The sequence below is a fragment of the Capsicum annuum genome, chromosome 12 (genome assembly GCF_002878395.1).
Source record: "Capsicum annuum cultivar UCD-10X-F1 chromosome 12, UCD10Xv1.1, whole genome shotgun sequence".
Taxonomy (NCBI): domain Eukaryota; kingdom Viridiplantae; phylum Streptophyta; class Magnoliopsida; order Solanales; family Solanaceae; genus Capsicum; species Capsicum annuum.
Window position 1 is genome coordinate 227,611,797 of NC_061122.1, and position 14,382 is coordinate 227,626,178.

At 31.0% G+C, this 14,382-nt stretch overlaps 1 protein-coding gene across 1 annotated transcript; it reads right to left on the minus strand.

The window, feature by feature from the left end:
- Nucleotides 1–12,382: 12,382 nt before the first annotated feature.
- Nucleotides 12,383–14,169, minus strand: LOC107851795 (vinorine synthase). Its single transcript, XM_016696884.2, has one exon. It carries the CDS (start codon nt 14,027–14,029, stop codon nt 12,689–12,691), a length of 1,341 nt encoding a protein of 446 aa, XP_016552370.1. The 5' UTR covers nt 14,030–14,169; the 3' UTR covers nt 12,383–12,688.
- Between the last annotated feature and the right edge of the window lie 213 nt (nt 14,170–14,382).

The following is a 14,382-nucleotide window of genomic DNA, read 5'->3' on the forward strand; positions in this document are numbered from 1 at the left end:
AAGGACATGTATGACATGTGAACAATGGAGATGAAATGATTCCTTTCCTTTTAAGGAACAAAGGACATTGAAAAAAAAGCTTATATGAATTTATCATAATGGATAACTTACTGAAATAATAATTAGATAAAATGAATACAACAACAATATAACCAGTGTGTTAGCACAAAGTGAAATCTAGGGAGGATAAAGCATATGCAGTCCATATTACTACCTCAATGAAGTAGAGAGGTTGTTTCCGATAAATCCCTGGTTCATGACAAACAACAGTATACCAAGCAAAAAATATAAAAACAAACAGCAAAATAGGATAACACACCACTAGATAATAAAAGAAATAAGACACCTAGAATAATATTATGAACTATCTGTCCAAAACCACAAACACCTTCAAAACACCACGAATAAGAAACTACAAGAGACATGCATAATACTATGACTACAGGTATATCGACAAACAAAACACTCCTCCCTACTAGTAAGGGCCTACTCCTACCCACTAACCCTCTACCCTATCCGTGTCCTCCATACCTTAGAAAAAAGGTTAGTATAATATCATGAACCACAAAGGAAATGATACAAAATCAAATTTGAAGGGGTGTTTATATAATTATTCTATTTTATGTGATTAAACTTAACCCACAAATGTAGAAACAATTAAGAAAAAATAATTTCTCATCAAAATCATGGATACCCAAAAGAGGAAAAAAAAATAGAGCAACATTAATTACTCTTAAAGCATAGATAATGTAAAAAAACACTTTTAAGAATTTGAGAATCATGGGACAAAAGAAAGGAAATCCATAGATCGATCGTAGTATATCATATTTGAAAATAAATTCTTCATCCTGAAGTCTTCAACCTTTGTAAAATTTGTCTAAGTAATTCATGTGTGTTGTTCTTCTCTCACTTTAGTTGCATTACACAATTTGTATATATTTCAGACAAGTTTAACATTTGAAAAAAAAAAAAAAAAAAAGTTTAACATGTATATAAATTTAAAAGTAGTTATATTAAAGTTTAGTCCGAAATTCGCATCACTAATATAAATGTGATGCATTGGCTTATAGAGTATCGCCTTATTTTATCACCCGAGATCCAAGTCAGCACCGACAAAGATCTCTTGGTTCCTCACGGCCGGGCAAGTTTCAAACCAATGGCGGATCCAGGATTTAGGGATCGTGGGTGCATGGAAGGTTCGAACACACATATTGATGTTCAAAACTTTAAGTTTCCGCCTGAAAACTAAAACACTCAGCTATCTTCTTGGTTTACTTGGTGTTTTTCTAAATCTTATACCAAATTTTATGTATGTTTTATATAATTATATCTAATATATGTTATAATATCAAAAGTTTAGCTATAGGTCCTCCCCTGCTTAGAACAAGCAACATCTTGCTTTCATCACCCGGCGGACATTTGTTAAAACAAGTATGGATATTGATTTTGTGAGTTACTTTGATATATTGGATGATTTAAAAAAACAATGTAAATTTCATATTATGGAGGGAGATAATTTTTTCTATTTGAGAGGTGATAGGACTATGAGTGATTATGATGGGTTAGTGAAATGCCATGATGATTCGGATGTTAGGGACATGATTGTTAGTTATAGAATGCATAAGAGGAAGTTTATCGTGATCTATATATACATTACCAAAGGATTGTGATATTACTATAAGTGCTTCTATTGAAGAAAGTATTTCTAGGAACGATGCGCCAGCAGAGGTTGAGGTTATGGAAGAACATGAATCACCAAACTCAACAGATATTCATGGTTATTATTGATCTTTTTTATTTTTGTTGATATTTTTATTTGATGTTATTTATTTAATCTTCAATTGCAGGTCCCAAAGTCGTGAAAAAAAAAAACTAGGGGGCCTACACGATGCATAAAAATAATCAACCTCCAAGAAGGACAGAAGTTATCTGTAGAATTTGATGAAGATGATCAAACTATTGGTAAGAATGCAACTGAATTTACTTGTTTTTTGGGACAAATAATTAGAAGTCGAAGTTGTCCTTTAAAAGTTAAAGGTTGGAAAGAGATCGAGCAAGATAAGATTGACCATATGTGGGACATTATCTTGGTAAGAAAAATTAATAAAATTCTATCTTTTTATGATTGACAACTATTATAACATATGATTATGAATTATAATTATATATTTTCTATAGGAAAAGTTTCATTTTGATGCGTCCGAGGAAAGAAAGGATGCTATCATTGGTCATATGAGTGATCTCTATAAATATTATAGGTACAGAATGAAAGCTAATTATTTTGATTCAAAAACATCTTATCAACTTCGTTTATGGAACAAGCCTAAAATTGTTAGCACTGATGAATGAAAATAGTTGGTCAACCTTTGGAGTGGTGCTGATTTTCAGGTAATATTGACATATTAGCTTTAAATTATTATTTACTATAAAGACATTTTATCTTTTTTTTTTCTATTATAGACACAAATTTTAATTATTATTTTTTAACATTTGTTTAGAAGAAAAATATGCAGAACAAAAAAAATAGGTCGAAACGTTCCTTACCTCCATATATTGAAATCAAAAGTTATACAAGACTTAGACACGAAATGGTATATATTATAGTATTTAAATTTAAGTTAGAAGAATTATATTACATAATGTAAAGTCAATTAATAATAATGATTATTATTTTTGTAGGTGAAAAATGGAAAAGCTCCTTCTCGTGTTGAAGTTTTCATAGAATCTCGCAAAAGAAAAAAGAAAAAGCAAGTAGATGCTTTTCAACAGGATGCCATTGTAATTTTATTGTGTTAACTTTCCTCTTTATCTTCTTGTGAAGGAGCAACGAAAGAATCAAGATGGACAAGAACTTGGACAACTATTTCCTTTTGTAAAAGCATATTGATCATGTTTGAGTTAAATGGTGTTTTATTATTTTAAATAATTTTGTTGCGCCTTTGTTGACTCTTTTCTCTAATATAATGCATTATTACATAATTTAAAATATTCTGCTATAATTCTTATAAATTTTATGTCATTCCTTAAATATATTTATGGATTACTAGCTATAATTTTTTAACTTTGTAGCAAAATATAGATAGTTATGACGAAAATAATAATAACTTTTCATACAAATGAAGAAAATTTTTTGCTACAATTTATATCACGTGATAAAAAAATATGTAAATTTAGCTATTATATTTTAAGTTCGTAGCTAGATATTACTCCTTGCAACTGTCACATATTAAGAACATGGCTAAAAAATTTAACTTTTCATAACAAATATAATTTTTTTTAGCTATAGTGCTTTGTAGTTCATGGCAATAGGTATGGATTCTTAGCTACAATATGTAAATATTTGTAGCAAGTATTTTAATTTATAGCTACAATTTTTTTTTAATTTGTGACTAAATACGAGTACTATTGCCACCAAATTAAACCATAGAAATAGTCATAAAATTTAAATTTACATGACAAATAACTTAGTTTTTTGCTACAATTTAACGTCTCACGGCTACAATATGAAGATAGCTACACATTTTATTTGTTGTGGCAAAAAAAACAAAAACACTTGCTACAAGTATAATTTTTGTGACAGAATATTTGTACCATCATAGCTACAACACAATATTTTTTGTAGCAATAAGTATAAATTGTTAGTCACGGATCATATAAAGTTTGTAACTAACTTTTAGCCGCGCTACATCTTGTTACGAAAGTTACAAGAAAAAATATTATAGCTAAAGTGATTAACCACGAAAAATTTTATATTTAACTACGATGAATTTTATTCAATGAAATATCCCACTTTTTGGTTTTTATTGAGTTTACTATGTTCACAGGTCGATCCCTTGTCATCAATAAGAAATGTGGATGTATTATTTGTGAACAATGTTCCATCAGCTTCTACCTAAGATTGAAAGTGAACCTAAATTCACATGCAAAATGTGACAAACAAACTACAAAACACATGATAAACTAAGAAACCAAAGATTCTAAATTACAAAAAGCTTTTCTTATTACTATGTGACATTCTTTTTTGATGTACCATAATTTTTATTTGACTAACTGTTGATATTATATCAACCATCCCCACATCAACAGAGGCATTTTCTTTTGACTTAGGTTCAGATCTTGTATTAAGTGTGTATAAAATTTGTGAATACAAATTGTAAATTTTAAATCCAATCAATCAAATGTAGACTATTATAGCACAATTCTGAATACGTTTATGTCAATTCTCCAACCACTTTACTAATTTCACGCAACCTTAAATACATACTCCATGATTTAAAGATTAACCTTTTAACCCTTTCTCAACTTGTAATAACTCTATTACAATGAACTCCAATGCGATAACTCTATTGTATCCACTGACTCGGCTAACTCTAACTGAAGCAGTAATTAAACTAACTCTAGCTCCTTTGTCAAATAACTCTAGATGACACTTTTGACAACAAGAACAGAATAAGAAAAACACCTACTAATAATAAACTAGAGCAGTAGGCACACTTATACACATAAACAAAGACTCAAAAACAACAAGAGCTTGAGACACAGGAAACGACTGAGCAGGTCCCTGTTGTGAGTGAGGCTTTGAATCTAATAGCTTCGAGAGATTTGATGTTGCGAAAATATGAAAACTTAGGTTTTCTTGTAGTGGAGTGTTGCTTATATAAGAGACAAGAAAACCTAAGATGTTTCTGATTGGCGGTAACAAAAAGGCGTTGCAGCCTTGCCACGAACTTCTGCCAGAAGTGTACTTTTCCAGCTGTACTGCTGACCAAGCGATAGCGACGTGAATGCGATCAACCTGACTCCTAAACAACTGTAGCTTTGTCAACAAAATTTCTCCAGTGAACCAAGTCCTAAGTTGATAGTTTGTCGACTCATCAAAACCAAGGACTTAACAAGATCATTTCTCTTCGTCCGCACAATCAAGATTTTTCAAGGTAACGTAGAATATTGAAGAAGCTAAGTATAGACGGAAGATTAATAGTGAATTCTGACATAGAAGCTTAAATTTTTTGAAATAAATTTATGAAAACTATGTAAGAATAATACCACATAATTTATAATAATTAAAAACTTCGAATATTTAAAGGCATAAAAAAATTTCAATAACAAAAATTAATTAACTCTCAAAATTTAAAATATGGCACGTCCATTGAGATACCTACTCCCTTCATTCGCTTTTACTTATCACATCTTGACTTGACACACTCATTAAGAAATGAGGAGCATAACAATCTTTTCTTAACAATGCCTACTGATTTAAGAACAACAGAAAGTAGGAAGAATTAACCTGTATTAGAAAGAGCTAAAGGTAATAACACAAACTATGGGTGTGTTTGGTATGATGAAAAATGTTTTCCTATTTTTCCTTGTTTAATTGTACTAAAATATTGGGAAAATATTTTTTACAATAACTCATTTTCCTCAATTTCAGGGAAAATGATTTCCCTCATGGGCCAAGTGAAGTCATTTTCCAGAAAATGACAAATGTGACTTATGACCCCACCCCAACAATACTCAAATTCACATTACTCAAAAAAATTTCATTACTCAGAAATATTTTTTACTGTGCGCAGCTCCAATTTTTCACTGCTTGAAATAAAAAATAGTGAAACCCGAATTTTTTCTGTTTCTAATGTTCGTTAAATGTACTGTTATTTCCATGAGCGTAGAGGAAGACTTATCTACGTTACTTTTGCTTATTGCATATTCCATTTTGTCATCGTTGTAGCTTGTTTTACAAGGTTGAATAAGCTTGTCGTTTCGTTGTATTTTTATTAATTGTAGTATTTTGAGATTGTCTTGCCAAAATATTGAAAAGTGTCTCTCATGCTTGCTAATTAGTAGTTGCTTAAAATTTAGTGCTTAAAATATTGAAAGTTCTCGCTATACACATGGTTCATAAAAGGGTCGGACCACGAGTATTATCATAAGAAACCTTACCTTGTAGAACTCATTCAAGAAGGAAAATAGAGGGAAAAAAGGAAGAAAAATAATTTTTTGATCACTATCTTATTCTATTATTCAATTGCAACAGTCACTTTGGGGGGAGGAGAACTGAACTTTGAAATACTAAGCCAAAAACAAATAAGGACATGTATGACATGTGAACAATGGAGATGAAATGATTCCTTTCCTTTTAAGGAAAAAAGGACATTGAAAAAAAAGTTTATATGAATTTATCATAATGGATAGCTTACTGAAATAATAATTAGATAAAATGAATACAACTCAGTGTATTACCACAAAGTGGAATCTAGGGAGGATAAAGCATATACAGTCCATACCACTTGTGGTCGATTTTTTTATTCCTAAAATTATTTTTTTTAATTTTAATAAAATAATAATAAATTTTAAAAATATATATATATTTTTAAAAAATCGACCACGTGTGGTCGATTTTTAAAAAACTATCACTGCTTTATCGACCACACATTTTGGTCAATTTTGCCGTCGGAAATTGGAGAAAACCGACCACATGTGGTCGATTTTTATGATCAATTTTTCCCCTTTTTTTTAGTAGTGTAAGATATTATTTCATTGAATTGGTTGCTCTTTCTCTCACCTTTCATCTAGAGGAATCGTGTCGTTCATTTCATCTAGTAATAATTGTTCCAACTTTCAAATGCCTTTTTTGGACAATAATTCAAAAATAAAAAGCAACACAAAAAGGACATTCTCTTACACTAAAGTTCTGGCTATAATATGTGTAGGGTCCACGAAAGGATCGGACCACAAAGGTCCATTGTATGCAATCTCACCTAACATTTCTGCAAAAAGCTATTTTCATGACTTGAATCTGTGACCTCCTAGTCACATAGGAACAACTTTACTAGTTTTGTGTTTTTACTAGTTTTGAGTGATTTCAAAACTATACAGGTTGGATAGAGGTAGATTAGCAATAAAAAAAAAGAAGAGAAAATGGCCAAAAGCCCCCCAACCTTTACCCAAAATCCAACTACACACTTATACTTTGCAGGGGTCCTATGACCCCCTGAACTATTTTAAAGTAGAATATTTACACCTTTGAACACTGACATGGCAAGAGAGTGTATTTTACTCTTTTTAAAGAGAGTGAGAACGATTTTTTTTAATATTTTTTTATTTTCTTTATTGATTTTTAATTATTCTTTTTCTTTTCATTTTCTTTCTTTACTCTTCTTCTTCTTACACACAATGGCATCCAAGAACTCATCAATGACATAGAAAATGAATTTATCATTTTCCTCATCTCCAAGCACAAAATCGATTGATTTCGACTTCAAATTCGGCGAAAATTTCAAAATGGGTATTGTTCATTGTTTCCAACTTCAAGATTATCCGAAATTTTAAAATCGATATTGTTCATTATTTATGAATTCAAAGTCGTCGTAAATTTTAAAATGGGTATTGTCCATTGTTTCCGACTTAAAGGTTGCTGAAAATTTCAAAATTCACTATTGTTTCCAACTTTAAGGTTATTGAAAATTTTAAATTCAGTATTATTCATTGTTTTCGACTTCAAAGTCGTCGAAAATTTTAAAATTGGTATTCTTCGTTGTTTCCGGATTTAAGATAGTCGGAAATTTAAAAATTGATATTGTTCATTATTTCCCATTTTAAGGTTGTTGAAAATTTTAAATTCTATGTTGTTTATTATTTCCGACTTCAAGATCATCGAAAATTTTAAAATCAATATTGTCCATTATTTCCGACTTCAAGGTTGTCGTAAATTTTAAAATGGGTATTGTCCATTATTTCCGACTTCAAGGTCGTCGAAAATTTTAAAATTCTGTATTATTTCCGACTTTAAGGTCATCGAAAATTTTAAATTCGATATTGTTCATTGTTTCCGGCTTCAAGGTTGTTGAAAATTTTAAAATTGGTATTGTTCGTTGTTTCCGGATTTAAGATCGTCAGAAATTTAATAATTGATATGATCATTATTTCCCACTTCAAGGTTGTCGAAAATTTTCAAATTCGATGTTGTTTATTATTTTCGACTTCATCACACAGTTCATAACCAAAGAATCGACAACAAACCAACATGAGCAATTATTCACCAACAACAAAGATCAAACAACACACAAACATTCAATCTCAACATCGCACATCACTCCTCATTTTTTCATTCACAGAAAACACACAGCTGACCCGATACATACACAAATTTACACACACATAAGGGACGAAAAACACACACAAATGCACTTCATTGGAATTGAAAAACAACAACCCATACACACACGCAACACACATTTCTTGAATTTCAAGAAATTAAAAAATCAACACCAAATCAAGTGGGTTGAAGATTCTTGATGAGTTCTTGGATGCCATTGATGAGTTCTTGGATTAAAAATCAACTGGGTTAAAAATCCATTTGTCTTGCATCAAAAAAGAAACTCATTATTGATTTGCACCAAATTAAAAATTACACCAACATCAAAATTTGTTTGTCTTTTGAAGATTGGATGTCATTGATTTGCCATTGAAGATTGTTTGCCTTTTGAAAGAACTCATCAAAATTTGTTTGTTTTTTGAAGATTGAATCAAAATTACACGCAGACAAATGGATTGGATGCCATTGATTTGCACCAAATCGAAAATTACACTAACTCATCAACGGCATCGAAAAAAAAATAAATATTTCATTTTGGCTTTTGAAGATTGAAGAAAAGAAGATGAAGAGAAAGGAGAAAAATGGATTGAGATTGAAGAAAAAAAGATGAAGAGAAAGGGGGAAAATGGATTGAGATTGAAAAAAAGAATATGAAAAGAAAGGGGAAAAATGGATTGAGATTAAAATAGTTAAAGTAAAATAATTAATTTTTAAGATATTTTTTTTAAAAAAATGATGTGGCATGATGTGGCAGCGCGTGCATCACACCACATTTCAAATGACTGGTTGTCAGTTTTCGGGGGTAATATTTCTACTTTAAAATAATTTAGGGGATAATAATTCTACTTTAAAATAGTTCAGGGGGGTAATAGGTCACCTTTAAAGTTTAAATGTGTAATTAGAATTTGGAGTAAAGGTTGGGGAACTTTTGATCATTTTCTCTAAAAAAAATTATTGAGTTATTTCGAACCCGTACCTATTATAGTAATTTTGCGCAATAATTGTTGAGCCGATGGGGTTACATATCAATAGTGATAATAGCAAAAGGGATATATTGATTCTCTGGAAAGGTCACAATTTCTGTAAACAAAAATACTAATAAAGTCAAAAACTGTTATAAATGCATTTACATTATATTGAATGTCTATCAAGAATATAAATAAAATCTATCAAGATTTAGTTGATCTATCAGAATTTGAAATATCTGTCTTTTAGTGAGTGGAGTTTTATTCATTGTAAATAATTCTCAAGAATCCCTTATGAGCATCTCTCATCCCTCAACAGAAATAAAAAAGTCTCACCCTTCTCTCTCTATTTATTCGTATTCTTGCTTTATATTTCATAACACTTTATCAACTCAAGACTCTACTATCTTGAATTTATTTTTGTATTTCATATGAGATTAGTAAAATTGCACGAGACTCTGTCATATATTTGATTTTCTATTTCAAGTGTAGTTATTGAAGTTGGAGAGTGCAAGATAAGTATTTACTAAATAATATTTCGCTGTGTCATAATTAAAGTTATGGTATTATTTTAGTGACTCCTACATTTGAAACTTGGATATACTACTTGTATTACTGGAAATTAACTAATGAAAACTTCTCTTTTAATGGTTATAGAAAAATTACGCATGCCGTTTATTATGACAAGGGTTTTGGACTAACAATCAAAGGAATAACACATTGCTCCATAGTATCGGAAGTTATGGTAAGTGGTGATATTTTTATAGGTTTGTTATTATTATAACTCGATTAATGTCTAAGATGCCTATATATGAATAAGACTTTGAGTTTGAACCTCAATGCACCATATTGATGATATTATGATGGCTAAGGTAAAATAGAGGAGATATGGTGAAAAGTCGTACAACCTGTCCTATTGGATATATGCTTCATTCCAAGAAGTGAATGTTGTAGCAATATATGATAAATAAAGTACAAATTGCTCCATTCTTGAAGTGAATGTTGTAGCAATATATGATATACTTTGAAAGATATGTATGCCTCGATGTGCTCCTGAAGTAGCAAGATCATGAGGTTATAAGCTATCGGTATTTGATAGGTAATTCTGATAGTTTAAGGCACAATTATATTCCATTTTTTGGGAATAAAAAACTTATTAATGCAAACGTGTGCTTGATTGTGATGGTATCACAACTCACCTCCGAAAGAGGCAGAATAACTGAGAAGAGTTATTTTGAAATCTAATTCTAAAGTAGTAAATCTGAGATTTATTTATGTAATAGTAAATCTGAAATTTACTAAAGAAAAAAAAATATATGTTATGATAAACTTAGAGTTTACTAGTATAAAAGTTCATAAATTGACACGAACGATTGATACATTCCGAAAATATGCATATTGAGCATGAAGCATATATTGAAGAACTAGAAAATTTTTCATGAACCTTTAATGTTACTTGTTCTCATGATAAGTTGATTGGACCAACTAATTTTGGGATTGGATCCCGTAAAATCTGAAAAAGCATAAAAGGCGAATAAGGGTTTGTTCATCTATCATATGATAAGTTGAAAAGATGCATCAATAAGATGATTACATGTACATTTATTGTCAATCTGCAGTTTGACATTCATAAAGTTGTTTGCTCAATAAAATTGAGTGAAAAACATAATTTTCAGATTGTTTAATTAAGACAATTCATTTTGATGATGATGTTTGATATTAAATGTCTTCGATAAATAGCTAAACCATTACTAAGGAGAACAAAACTTTGATATTAAATGTCTTCGATAAATAGCTAAACCATTACTAAGGAGAACAAAACTTCATATGTTGGTTTGAAAGATGATATGTTGCATAAAATAGCACTTGTATGTATGAGACCAATAAATTATGATTATTTTTTCCCACTCAATTGGTTCATGGTCAAGAACCAACTATTCCATCTAATAGTTTTGATATAGGGTATACAATTAATAAATATACCATGATGCACAAAGATGGATTCTTCAAAAAAGATGGAGGATGTATGTTAGTTTTCCTAACATAAGGGGATATTATAAGCAGCTATGAAATATGTTAGGAATTATCATCAGATCCTCATTCAAAAGATAATTCAAGTCATATGTCGAAAGCATCTACTGACTCAAATTTAATCTCATATTTAAGCTACAAGTGCTCCTATTTTATGTCTATAAAGGACAAAGTCTACGCATGCGTGAAGCGTGCTAGACTAATCAATTCCAAATGAAATGATCCTTGAAAAGGATAAGGAGAAAATAATCGTAATAAGAAGACAATGTGCTCTTAAAGAGCCTACGACATAACACTTCATAAAACCTTATGAGAGGTTCAGGTACCTGAAAATGATGAAGTGATGAGATCTCAAAATGTTATGTCACATTGTGAATCGATGCAAAATGATATATTATTGATACTATCTTTGATACAATATTGGCGCAATATTGTAAAAGAATATGAGGATCTGAATTCTATATTTTTAAGTATGCTAACTTAGAAATATTTATAAAGTGACATGAAATGATGCATCTTGGTAAGCGTAAAACTTATTTGATTTGCATTCCAAACACTTGAAGATGTCACTCATAAAATGTTGAATATTGTCACTTAACAAAATTTACATGAAAACTTTTAAGAATTCAAAATATTTGAAGCATATAAAAGTTTTTGAAAAACTTATTTATAATTCTTATACTGTATAAGCTTATAGCTTGAAAATTATTGAAACTCTTGGAGAGTTTTCAATCATTAGAGGGAGTTAATACGCGTTGTACTCTTTTTCTCTTACAAGGTTTTGTCCCACTGGATTTTTCTTGTAAGGTTTTTAATGAGGCAGTCTATATGCGTATTGCTAGAGTTGTGTACTCTTTTTCCTTCACTAGATTTTTTTTCCACTGGGTTTTTTCTAGTAAGGATTTAACGAGATACATTATCTATCAATTAGACATTCAAGTGGGAGTGTTATAAATGCATTTACATTATAGTGAATGTCTCAAGAATATAAATAAGATCTATTAAGATCTAGTTGATATCTATCAGGATTTGAAGTATCTGTCTTTAGAAACTAGGAGTAATTTTTCCTATAAATAAATGAGTTTTATCCATTGTAAATAATTCTCAAGAATCCGTCATGAGGATCTCTTATCCCTCAAGAGAAATAAAGAAGTATGTCTCTTCTCTCTGTATTTATTCTTGTTCTTGCTCTAGATTTCATAACAAAAATGCTATAATTATGCTAGTAATAATTGCTCCAACTTTCAAATGCCTTTTTTTGGACAACAATTCAAAAAGTAAAATCAATACAAATAGGAAGACAATCTGTTTCATTATAATTATGCTAGTAATAATTGCTCCAACTTTCAAATGCCTTTTTTTGGACAACAATTCAAAAAGTAAAATCAATACAAATAGGAAGACAATCTGTTTCATTAAAGTTTTCGCTGTGTAAGATCTCAGGGAAGGATCGGATCACAAGTGTCTATTGTACGCAGTTTCACCTTACATTTTTGTCAAGACTGTTTCCACGACTTGAACCTGTAACCTCCTGATCACATAGCAACAACTTTACTAGTTACTCCACGGCTTTCGACTTGTGAAAAACACAAAGAACCTAAAACTCAAAGAAATTCTTGATATCATCTTCACATTCAAATAATTTCACAATAGCTTCCTTCAATTCAACTTGCACACATATCCCATTGCCACATTCAGCATCATATAGCCAACAAACCTGATTATGCCTTGATCCAAAGTGCATCAAACATGGGTTTCCCCAACCAAAATCAGCTTCTTGTATAGGAAATCTACACAAACTTGAACTTGCAAACATGTCAACTTCTTCAGGACTCCCTCCCCATTCTGGTGCTACAAAGCTTCCATTATATATAGCCGCTACGGCTGCCACTACTTCATCCGGTGTGCTCTTGTCACACGCGGTTATAGTCTCAGTGACTGCATCGCGAATCAACTTTACAAATTCGCGCAACTCCATGTTGTTTTCTCCAGGTACAAATTTTGCTGGGGCTTCAATTACAAGATTCCCAAATGTTTTCTCTACTTGAGGTAAAGAACTCAACCTAGGGCGCAAGTTTATTGGGACCCCTATTAGGGATCGTCTTAGATGTCCGTGCTTCTTTTCAGAAGCACGTATCAGAGCCCTCCATAGGAGGGCCGTAATCATTTCAACTCTTGACGGCTTAAAGCATAAATCTCCGACTTCTTCTCTAAGCCTTGAAATCGAATCTTCATTGATGTATAGCCTCTTCGCAACTAAATTAGCTTCCACACGATCCTCGTCAGGTGCACGAGGCAAGAGAAGTTTCGATAAATCTCTAGATGGGAAAGTGTCAGTCAAGTCAAACCTTAGGAAATCAATTTTCTCTACAGGAATCTCCAGTCTGCACACTTTGGACCATTCATGAATAATATAGAAAATTGTGAAACCATCCATAGCAGTGTGTGCATGGCTTACAGATAGAGCCAAGCCACCACACTCAAACTCAGTGATTTGGACAATAACAATTGGCATGATGGACAAGTTAGTGTCATCTACATCCCATGTATCTTGAGGCCAGCAAAGCAATGCAAGGTTGACATCCTTGTGTGCTTTCTCAAGAAACTCATTGAGTTTACCATTTACCTTGGCTTTAACAAATTTAACCCCTTGATCTTGGCAGCAAATCGAGTCGATATCCTCGTTAATTCTACCAGCCATAGGGTAAACATGAGTTAAAATTCTAGATAGAGATTGCTCAACTTGTTGTTCATGAGATGCATAGTTAATGTTGTTAGTAGGAGGATAAAAAAGAACAAGAGGTAAATGTGCTTCATCAGCTATTTGATCAAAGAAAGATAACTTGTAATTTTGGAGATGATTTGGAGTTGGTGAAGATGGTTTAATGAACTTTGTAGACACAATTTCAACTTGCATGTTTTCTTTTTCAAAAGCCATCGTTTTAGCTATGCAAAAGATGAATTACAATAAGATATAGGGAGGTACTTGAATATATCTCAATAACAGCTTGAATGTTTCACTCTATATAGTGAAATATTGGGGTTCCACCAACCCTTCAGAAGAGATAGGTAGGTTGAGTCAATTAAATTAGTTTTTTCACAATGTCTTAAGTTAAAAAGAAAAATTAAAGACATAATTACATGAATCTCCCTTTAAATTTGATCTCATAGCATTTACTTCTTATATAATTTGTGATATATTATGTTATTTTTCTTTTTGTGATATATTATGTTTACCTCTCTTATTTTACTTTTTTTTTTTTTTTTTAATAATCTTATAACCTAATCTTT